Source organism: Megascapheus bottae, chromosome 12 (genome assembly GCF_031878675.1).
Source record: "Megascapheus bottae isolate mThoBot1 chromosome 12, mThoBot2.hap1, whole genome shotgun sequence".
Classification (NCBI taxonomy): domain Eukaryota; kingdom Metazoa; phylum Chordata; class Mammalia; order Rodentia; family Geomyidae; genus Megascapheus; species Megascapheus bottae.
Window position 1 is genome coordinate 34,328,593 of NC_143520.1, and position 12,091 is coordinate 34,340,683.

Here is a 12,091-nt window from a genome sequence, read left to right on the forward strand (position 1 = left end):
CCTACCCTTAAGCCAAGCTCTACTTCCCATTTTCTAGACGTTAATTGAAGATAAGAGTCTCAGGTCCATTTGTGCCCGGGCTGGCTTTGAACCTTGATCCTCAGATCTCAGCCTCCTGAGTAGCTAGGATTACAGGCATGAACCACCACACCCTACCTCAAACAGCTTTTTGATTGAAACTCTTTTCATCTTCTTAAATCACATCACTTTTCACACACACACACATACATACACACACATGTATAGACATGTTCATTTTAATTGTTACAGCTGTACTATTGTGAATGAGTATTGGATAGCATTATTGCTTGTGCTCATTATTTACAATGCAAACTCAAAAAAAAGCATTAAAAATAAAAAAAAACTTATTTTAATGATACTTTTTATAGTATTTTATTTTTCTTTTCTAGAATAAACTTTGAAAGTTTTCTATTATTAGAAGTAAATTAAATTCATACTGAACAACGGAAAAGACAGCAATAATAAAGTTAACTCATAGAAGTAGAGAATAATGGAATGTAAGCAAGGCTTTGGTGTAGGAGGTACAGTGTGGTGAGATGCTAGGTAAAGGGTAAGAAGTTCTCAAAATCTGTTTCATAACATATGCACATACAATAATGTATTGAGTACTCGAAGACTATAAGGAGAGTATATTTTAAATGTTCTTGTTACAAAGAAATGAGTATACAATGTGATAGATATGTTAATTATTCTACTATTTCACAATTTATGTATGTTTGAAATATCATGTTATAGCCCATAAATAGATAATTTAAAAGTATGATTGAAGAGCTTGGTGAGAGACAGAGTAGATGTCACACATATATGAATAGCTTTCTTGGTTTGATATCTAGCATTGAAAAAATAAATGTTTCTGATTAAAGGTATTCCTACAGGCTGGATATAGTGGTTCTCATTTGCAAACCCAGTTACTTGGAATGAGAAATTGGAATGATTATTGTTTAAGGCTAGCCTGGGGAGACTTTATCAATAAAAACAAAGCTCCTGACATAGTGATGCCATCTATAATCTCAGATAGACCGAAGGCAAAATTGCATAGGTATACGAGGGTCAAGATTGAAGCTGGAACAGGCACCAAAACACAAGACACTATCAGACAATTAGTAACTATTACATAAAGGGTGAAGAGAATAATTCAAGTGATGGACTATGTATTGTAGGACAAATATCAACATCCATGACAAATACCTATGGACTTGCTTAGCTGGTGTAGGCCCTGAGTTCAAAGTTCATTATTCACAAAGAAACATAGGGAGATAAGAAGGAGGGAGGAAGAAAATAGGAAGGAAATAATCTTTCACAGGCATTGCTCTCAGGCAACATGTAGAAGAAACACAAAATAGTCTGGACTGGTGCACAATCAAGCTTCCATTAAAATGTTTTCAGAAGCATAACTACCCCTCAGAGCATGGAGGAAGGCAAGAGATCAATACTATGAAATAAACAAATCAATTAAGGAATTATTTTCCTATATTTCTTCATTACTTTCCCTCTTACTGATACATAAAAATTTCCCCCATTTCTGCATCAAAATCATATTCAAATTTCAAAAACATATCAAAATGTAATTCCAAGAATATGTTTAGAAACCTTCTGGGCTAGAAGCAATTGATTTTCACTCTGCGATACCATTAAGCCAGCCCAGATCTCTGTTCATTGCATTGTACAACAAATTCCAATGTTCATTTTTGTTTTTTTTTTACTAGTGACTATATTTATGACTTCCTTCTTCAAAGACAAAATAAGTTTGTTCCTAGACATTTAGGGAAAGGATCTGAGTTTTCTTCTGTTTTTTTTTTTTTTTTTCTTGCATATCACATTGGTTTTTATTTGTCTGTTACTTATATGGTGGAATCATCATATACAATTTTACCATTAAGGACATATGACCTATTTCCACCTCAGTCTTATATTCGTACAATGATGCTATGAATATTCTGCTGTACACAGAAATTTACCAATAACTATTTTGTAAGTGAGCTAGCCATATGGATTCATATAGAATACCTTCCTAAATGGCTTAACTGAAGAGCTTACTCATTAAAAGTTTGAGAATAAACAGATATGTAGACTGATCATTACATAAGAATACTAGTTTATCTGAAAAAAGAACTCTTGTACCTAACTCTTGTTCTACTATATTTTCCTATAGCTTTATAACTTAACTATAGCTTTTATAATATAATACATATATCATAAATCAAATAATTTAAAACATATAAACAAAATATTATATATAATAAATTATGTATATCAAGTTAATATAAATAAAATCACTATAATATGATAATAATTGTTTCTGTCTTGTTATCACATCAAAAGCATCTTGAGAACAGGAATCATATATTTTCCAGCTGAATTTCTCTTGTGTTTTAAGAAGTATGTGATACATAAGTAAATGGATTATCTAAATTAATGAACCTCTCTCCATAAGGTAAACAATCAATTGGTTTAGTTTGACTAGGAATACAAATTTATAATGTCCCATAAGGACAAGTCATATAAAACACTTAAATCACAAAACACAGCAGGTACTTAGGAGGTAAGTGCAATTGAAGTTCCGGAGACAATTGAAATATTTTAGAGACTAAAATAAGGAAGTATATTGAAAAAAGGCTAGTGGCATGGGTCAAAGCAAAGAGGATAAATCAAACTGACAATTATTCTTTAGGATTTGTCATGGAGCAATCAAACAAATAACAATGGGCTTTTGAAGCAAATGTTTTTATTCCCAGAATGAATGAGAGGAATCTGTGACCCTAAGAGATTACATGTTTTCACTTGCTCCAGACATACGATAGACCTAATTGTTAGGACACAATACACAAGGTCATACTGATATGCAGTATATGTTGTTTTTTGTGTGTGCCAGTTCTGGGCTTGAGCTCAGGGCCTGAGCACTGTCCTTGGACTTTCTCAAGGTGAGAGCTTTATCACTTGAACCTCAACACCACTTCCGGCTTTTTTTCTATGTATGTGGTACTGAAGAATCAAATCCCGGCCCTCGTGAATGCTAGGCAAGCACTCTACCACGAGGAAAAACTCCCGGCCCAGTAGGTCTTTTTTAACAACAATGAAAACAAAATTGATGCTAGATTATTCCAGGAGGAAGACACCTGGGGAGTATCAGCATAATCTACTGAACATTTGCCGCTGGAGGCAAATCTCAGCTTTTGGCATGTTCCTCAAGGATTCTATTATCCTATCTTCCAACTGAACTCAAGTTCTTTTCTCTTTGTAACACATGTATTCTGCTCATTCTCAATCATTTGTTCATGTTTATCATTTCCCAGTGCTCCCTGCCCACAAACCTCCACATACTGAAATTATAACCATCCTTCAAGGCCCAATTCAAATCTTTCACAGATGTGTGTTCTCCTTATTGAAATCTTTTTAAAAAAATACAGAAGTAAAAACAAAAACAAAACTCTACTATGTTTGCCATTTCATTTTGTTCTATTTTTTTGGCATGGGTTTCATAAGGCAAAGACTGTATCTTGATTATATCTTTATGCCTTATATGTAGCCCTAACGAGCAAGCTGTTCACTGTAGGATTTCAATACATATTCTTACAAAGTTTTTTCCCACCAGGGTGTATATAAATAGCACAAACTTGATTAACCAAATGCATACTTAAATCAAAGTGAGGTAGATAGTAATGAGAAGTTATGTTATTTGGATCAATTTTCCCAAGGAAAACAAGGACAAGTGCTGGATGAAAGACTGCTTTTGAGAAGTACCTCAAATAATTCAAAGTTTAAAAAGGGAGTGAAGACTGCCAGGATATTATTGTTAATGAGATGTGAATCTGAACCTAGGGAGGAAAGCAATCTAAGCATATTTTGTTACTGAAGTCATTTATTTAGATTATATACTTGTTCATTCAACCTCAAATTAGAATGAAACAAAGCCTTTTCCAAGGTTTTACAAGTGGAAAAAGGATAAGGGAAAACTAATACTAAATTTATTTTTTCTCCAATCTAGGGGAATCCTATGAAACATAAGATGATAAAATGTAAAAGATAAAAAGAAAGTTGAGGGGTAGAGTGTCAGAAATATGTTGAAGTTCGTCTGTAACCATGAAGATGCAGCCACAAAATTTCATAAAATGATCTGAGATGATCAGTCACTAAGCACATCCCCAAAGCTCTAAACAAAAAAAAGTAAAGCATTCCAGAATGGGACACAATTACCCTAGATTCTTACTTTTTGTAGTAATATTTAAGTCATAAATACCACTGGCAAAGTCATACCACACTGACAAAAATTCATCAGCCAGGAAACATAAACTTGAGTAGGAAAGCAATTGACCTAGAAATTAGGTGCTAGAATAATGAGACTCAGATTATCAAACACCTGTGCCTCTTAGTTTTAATAATATTAAATATGCTCTTGAAAACATTTTTAGGAACTGATTAAGTATATATGAGAGGACACCTTGAATTTACATAAAAATAACATACATATGAGGAAATGAAATTAGAAACTTAATTCTATAAGGAGAATTATTTAACAACACTAAAACAATAAAAAACAATTGGAATTCTCTTAAAAACAAAAATATAACAAACTGAAAATATTTGGAAGATATAACAAGAACATTGTATACAGGTATAACTACCCATGGGCTTAAAAGGGTATGAGAGAGAGAGAGAAGAAAACAGGCTACATTTGAAAGGATAGATTAAATATATTAATGACAGTAATAAACAATCTATTCAGGACAAATAAAAGTAACTTAATATGTGGTTATTAACAAAGTAAGGAGAAAAATATTTGGAGCAGTAAACACCAATTATCCATCCGCATGGTGAATTTTAGGACCCATGACTAAGAGCAATAAAATTACATGTAGATAATACAGATATATGTGTGTATAGAGAGGTATATGTAATCTGCATGTGTGTATGTGTAGTTCTTTCTCATGTATGTACTAAGGTTTGATATCAAGACCTAGGCACTGTCCTGAGACTTTCTTTTCTGAAGGCTATTCCTCTACTACTTCAGGCACAAATATACCTCTAACTTTCTGGTGGTTTGTTCAAGATAAGAATCTCACAAAATTTTCTGATTGGACTGGTATAAAAACATAATCCTGTATCAATCTCTAGGATAACTAAGGTTAAAGGCATAAGCCACTGATGCCCAGCTTGAAATGATATTTTGATTACCTTTCAACACAAAGTTTTATACCTTAAAGAATATTTTTCCAGAATGAGTGGAAATAGAGACATTTTCCAATCAGGCCCTGAGATGGGTTCTCTTCCCAAGGCCAAATAGCAAGAACACACTCAGAATATATTTTACCTAGAAGACAATTCAAAGATACTGAAAGAAGGAAATAGCAAAGAAGTCTGCAGATATCATGCAAATATCAACCAAACCTGTCTGTTAAAGAGGGCATAGGATGTCATACAGGGTAGAATTATGATATTAGGCATTAATAACATACATTATAGGGGGAGAAATATATTTTAAATATTCTAAGGTAGTATCTTAGAAAGGGGGAAAGAGTTTGAGAAGATTCATTCCTTTATAAGTATCAATGTTGTAATCTCATACTAACAACTAACAGAGCAGAAAACAAGCATATCGCATCCAAACTAGTTGAGAAATAGATGGAAGGATAAACATTAGAGAACAGAAAAAGCAAGACAGGCTTAGCCAAAGAAGCTAGAGAAGGAAAAATTAAAACAACAACAACAACATGCAATCATATAAGTACAGAAATGGATATACAAAATTACATTTGCAAAAGATATACAGAGATGGGAAAATAATAATTGAAGGCAATAAAACAAAGAAAAAATGTAGATTACTGGCAATCTCTGGAGCAGAAAAGAAGGCCATAAGTGTTACCATTGGCAGCTTCCTGGGTCTCCCATACTACTAAGGCCCTTAAACACTCCAATCCAGTCAGCCTCAGCTTCTGACTGCTTACCAATGTAACACACTGTCCCTTACCTAGTCGCTAGATGGCAGAAGTAGCTAGGGACACTTCCATCAACCCCAGGACAGCTTGGGAGGCAGGAGTCATCCAGTTTATTTTCTACCGTGAACGCTTTTGCAGTTTGTGTGCTCTCTCCTATTCCTCCTACTGGCCCTGCCTCAGGAGACTTCTTCCAGACTTTGTCCAGGGACTCACCACCCCCACGAAGGAACAGATGCTGCTTGCTGCCCTCACCTGGAGAGGACCATGTCTCCACTTTGCACTACTATTGGCGAAGCCCCTTGTCCAGCAGAAAGTAGCCAGAAAGAATCTGCACCCTTTTTGTATAGTTATTAAAAGAGAGAAGCGTAAAGTCTGTCAGGAAGACCGAGCAGGAACCGCCCTGCTCCTAGTTAAGTCTCTGCCCGGTACCTGTGTCACCTAGGTTATTCTCAGAACTGGTGGCAGTCACCGCCCCCTTCTATGATGTCACACCCAGACTGACCCCCGCCCCCCCAACCCCCAAGTCATTTCTCCCATCGGACTGAGGGAGGGTTCCTGGCTCAGAAGTCACCTCCCCATCCCCAGTGGCCACACCTTCCCCCACCTGTTCGCACCTGGCCACAGCTCTTCTCCCCTCTCTAGATAAACCATGGCATGCCAGCTGCTTGCCCCTTAAGGCAACTTGCAATCTCCAACTTCGGCTGGGGCCTGCAGGTTAGAAAATAAACTCTTCTCTCCTGACTAAATACCATGTGGCGTTCTCTTTCATTGGCTACCTAATTTAAACCTAACAATAAGTATCTAGGAAATGTGTATCTGGAGAAACAGGCGAATTTCAATTGCTGGTACTAAGCAGGCCCTCTGAAACAATCCTGCTCTGTTTCATGGTGAAGCCAACAATTGGAGATCTTGTATACAGATGCAAGGGGGATGCATGAGTTGTCTTTCTTTGTAGAGAGGGTCTTTATTCTGGAAATTTTTCTTTCTTGTATTTTGGGTTTGTGTTTCATAATGTCCTTTTTATTGTGAAATGATGTCAGTAGCTGGTTGATTATACAATAACGTCCCCTTGGAAGGACACAAACAGAAACCATAGTCCTTTTACTTTTAAGAGATCACCAAGGACCCAGAGCTAGTGACTAACTAGTCTACAGGAAAAAGTGAGAGGATTCTTGCCTATGTTCAGGGAAAGACTACTTTCATAAACATGTGACATGAATATTGTCATTGTGTTCTCCCAACCACATCTCTTGAATCTTGAATCTCAGCATGATGGAATTAGGAGGTGGGGATTAGAAGGTTGGAGGCAGGCCTAGATATGAAGAGACAGGATCATTTATTCTTTCTTTCTGTTCTCTGTCTAGATTAAGACAGTCAAATGCACTCCAGCCAGTGTAGCCTCATGTAGACTTCAGATTCACCAGTTGCTTGACATTGGGTTTTGCTGTTTTCAGAACTGAATAATATGAGTGTTGTTTAAGCTAGCCAACATCCCTACCTGAAAAGGATGGGTATTAACCAAAAGCACTTCAGTGAGAAAGCAATCACACAAAACCTGTAAGATCATGAACATCATTCTAGGACACATTGTATTAAATATGAAGGAGGGGAAAGTGAGACCCAATGGAATAAGCTCTAGAAAATAAATGATTATGGATAAAAAATAGAAGTATGCAGCTAAAACATTGTATGTCGTTCTTTGATTCCTCTACCTCCCTCTACTCCCACTCATTTTCCTATTTCTTCTCTGTGTGTGTGTGTGAGAGAGAGAGAGAGAGAGTGTGTGTGTGTGTATGTGTGTGTATGCCTGCCTTGGGACTTTCATTCAGAGTTGTGCACTGTTCCTGAGCATTTTTTTTTCCTTTCTCAAAACTAGCCTAGCTTCTTCTTTTTCCTTCATAATGCCACATTTAGTACTATTGTTGAAGTCATAAATTCTGTCTTCTATATGTGGAACCACTTCAAGTATGTGTATGCAATTATAATTATGACAGTTATAATTATGTTACATCTTATATACTTTAGTATATTTATATATTTTTGAAGAATATATTTGAATAGGCCATTAATAATTGTTTACAGCACTAATACACATTGCTTTGATTCCCCTCCTAAATCTGTTGGTCACTAGTCCTAGCTCCACATTCTAGGTGAGGAGTCCAAGCTCCAAGAAATCAAATAACTTTCTCTCCTATTAACAGGCAAAAACAGAATTGTGTCCCCTGAGTTCCCACTTCAAAGCTTGCCCTTAGCTGCTTTGCTGTTTTATTTCACTGCTGCACTAACACTCAAAGATCATAACATAATGAGTGAAATTTTGTTTGCTCTTTTACACTACATTCTGTACTGATTCAGGCAGTTTCTCTTGACCCCATCCAAGAAATGACAAGGTGTTTCCCGGGTGCACAATGAATACCAGGACACATCTAAGGGGGTGCAAGGGAAATTGAGAAACTTGACATAAACCTCTTTCAAAACAAAACCACAACATCTTTCATCAAAGTCTGGCAATCATTGTATCATTTGGGGGAGGCTCAATTGGTAAATATGGGCTATCCCACTAGGCCTTTAATGCTGAGTTGGAAATGAATCCAAGAAGTGGACTAGCAAGACAATCCCTGCAGCACAAACATGAATCTGTAATTCTCTTCCCCATTACCACAAAACAGTTAGTTCCTGCCCTGAATTCACTTTGAGACAATGAGTGCCTGCGAGAAACTGTAAGAGCCTTGAAAATGGGGCCAGAAGTAATAAATGGGGACTGCCAAATAAATGTTAACGGATTTCTTCTACAACTCAAATCTATTTTCACTTTGTAACAATTCTGAAGGTTGAACTGAAGGCATACAATTAGTGAGCTAATTTCCAAGGTTTGCCTGTAATCTCAAAGTGAGTTTTCTTTCACCTGTGTATAATTAAACAGCTGACAATTATATCTCCTGGTACGAGGAAATTCAAATAATAAAATAAAAGTAAACCAAATGCTTTAATGTGGAATGTAATCTCTCCCATTTTCTCAGCACATACACATAGACTTACTCCAATGGAATTCTTCTCACACAGCAGGATGAAGATCATCTTCTCAGTGGCCAAACACAGCAAGCTAGGCACAGACTTCCCTCCCTCCTGATTTCCTCTTAGAGTTTATTCAGAAAAAAGACAAAGGCCCTGCATGTGAACAGGAGTTGTTTTGTGCTTGGCCTTTAGGAGTATGCTATTTTTCTTAAAGAGATTATCTCAACCTTACATAGTTTAAAAAAAAAAAAGTAAAAATAAAAACAAACCCTAAAACACCATTTTTGAGGCAGCTTAAACTACAAAAGGCTGAGATATATTTTTAATTTATTCATAATTAGTTTATAGATTAGGCCACACCGAGACACACCAAATCAGCAAGCTACTTGGGAATAAAGGGTATTGCAATTATCAGGAGCAAGCCAAATGTTACCTTTTGTTCCAAATAAAATTTTCTCCTTTAAAAAGATATCTCTTAGCAAATGATGTTCTATTTTCTATTTAAATAGGATTTCATTGCAAATACAACTAGTGGCTAGAAAGCAAAGAACTTACCACCGTTTCATTACTTGCCAAATAGAAATTAATTCTTTGTGGTTCGCTTCTGCCTGACCATCCTTTTCTCTGTCGCCCATCAGGCCAATGGGCTATGGCAGGTTGGTTCCTGCCTGGAGACCTTCCTAATCAGGATACTGTCACAAACATTTCCTTCCTACTATTTCCTATATCTTGTGGAAGTTCTTGTGTTTGGGCAGCAAGATTTTACCTAGAAGTGCCCCAAGTAACTAGCTCCAAATTGCTTCTATTTAATATCACTGTCAAATCTCTGTAGGCTTGTGAGGCCTTCCTCCAGGTACAATGAAAATACAAATTTCACTTTGTAATAACTACAGGATACAGAAATTGTATTAGCTCCATTAGATGGAGTCATAGAACTATTCAGGAAGGTTAGCTGGATATAGTGAATGTCACCATTAGACTAAGATAAAAAATCACTTTGTTAATGGAGAGTGTTTCCTCATTGGTTATACCCTATATTAAGGTGCCATTTGTAAACAGTTTATTATTATTTATTGATATGTGAGGCACTTTATAGCAGGCTAGATAGAAACTTAAATTCATGTATTAAAGATGCACATACATGGTTTAATACGATTTATGTCTTATAATATTCTTTAAAACAGTTTCCCATACTCTCATCTGTTAAGCATTTATTACTAATGCATTTTATAACATACTTTATAATACATTATTTGAGCAAGTAGGTGCACTTAGTGATTATTTCATAAATAAGAATAAAGCATTTATAAATGGCACCTTAATTTAAAGTTACCTTCACATTACTAGATACTGCTCACTATTAATCTCATTTTGGGATTATTCTTCAAATGCACCACTTAATAAAACAGACACTAAGTTCTATTTTCCCTTCATCTGATTAAAAGTTTATTGAGTCATTTTCACCATCTGCTTTCAGATGTTGATAACTTGGATGCTTTAAATGAGATTTCTGATGAAACCAAACATTTATTTCAACACTATTTCTGAAATATGTTAAGGGTGGAAAATCAAAACCACTTACCATATTGGGCAGAGCCTGTTGCTTTGATTCTTTGTGAAATTCAATTTTTTGAGTAGAAAGAACAATCCAGGAAGTAGACCAATTTTTCCTTAGGAAAATAAAATGGAAAAAATCATCAGTAAAAGGAGACATTTATAAAAACAGTTTAGGAACAAATGTGGACAAAATTCTTCTCTGAAAAGTACTATGTATTAGAGAACTTTAATAGTTCAAGTACTGTTTAATTTTGAAATTTGTGCTATTTGGCTAAAACTAACTCAATGTATATAATCCTACTGAACATTTTCACCTACTAGGCAAGATTTTGTTCATCTATGCACCTCCCTACACAAAATGTCTCCAGTAAGCTAAAAGTAACAAAGTAAAGCTAGAAACTCTGACCCCTTTCTCCATCGTTTCCTCTATTGTTGATTTAGCATACTCTAGTCTGAGAAGCTAGCCATCTTACAGTACAGTTTATTTAAAATACTTCTTTTTTTTCTTTATTTTTTTTCTGCCAGTCCTGGGGCTTGAACTCAGGGCCTAAGCACTGTCCTTGGACTTTCTCAAGGCTAGAGCTCTACCACTTGAGACACAGCACCATTTCTGGCTTTTTCTATGTATATGTGGTACCGAGGAATCGAACCCAGGGCTTTATGCATGATAGGCAAGCACTCTACCACTAGGCCAAACTCCTGGTCCCTATTTAAAATACTTCTATCATGGGCTGAGAGTTTGGCTTAGTGGTAGAGTGCTTGCCTAGCATGCATGAAGACTTGGGTTCTATGCTTCAGCATAATCTTTTCAACCTCACAGAGGTATTTTCAGAGCCTAACATAGCAACTAGGAAAATTGAGGTACTAAGCATATAGTTAACATATATTTTATATATTTATATGTATATATATTTGCATGATACATATATGCAGAGAGAGAGAAAGAATTAATGATTGTACTTTGGCTCAGAAAAGAAATCCTCAAATATAACAAGAGTTGTCAGATGGAAAAATCATGGCTTTTGATTTTCATTTGTATTTCTTAGTACTTACGACCTTTCCTGCATTGAGCCTTCATTACTTCTGTATTTTGAATTTGTCAGTATTGTTGTAAAAAATGTACTCTTTTTTGGATGGTAAAAGCCTTAAGGAGAATATACATGACTTTTTACGCATGCAATTATGTTGTTGTTGCACTTTTTTTTTTAACACTGAATTCAGTTTACTAAATACAGTGAAAATGAGGTTTACAGTAAAACCTCATTCAGGTCAATAGACAAACCACACAAAAATGTTAAAAATGACTTCAACGTCTTTGTGTAATTTGCCTCTTCAAATCTATGGTCTTGATTGAAAGGATAGTTTTGATTATGTAAGGTTAATATTTACAAAAAGCATAAGATATCCTTTTATGCCTGATGTTTTCTAAATAATAATCTAGTAAGTTAAGGGAGGGGGTAGGGACAACAGGTTAAACACACACACACACACACACACACACACACACACACCCCTGGGTTTTTCACAAATACAAATACTATGTGTTTGGGTGCATGTCTTTAACT

At 35.6% G+C, this 12,091-nt stretch overlaps 1 protein-coding gene across 3 annotated transcripts in view; it reads right to left on the bottom strand.

Annotated features, from left to right (window-relative positions):
• Positions 1 to 12,091, bottom strand: part of Arhgap15 (Rho GTPase activating protein 15) — a 626,004-nt gene that overhangs the window by 511,969 nt on the left and 101,944 nt on the right. For all 3 annotated transcript variants that reach the window (XM_090343126.1, XM_090343125.1, XM_090343127.1), the window contains one exon: positions 10,552 to 10,639. In XM_090343126.1, the coding sequence (XP_090199252.1) occupies positions 10,552 to 10,639 (88 nt within the window). The remainder of the gene's footprint in view (positions 1 to 10,551; positions 10,640 to 12,091) is intronic.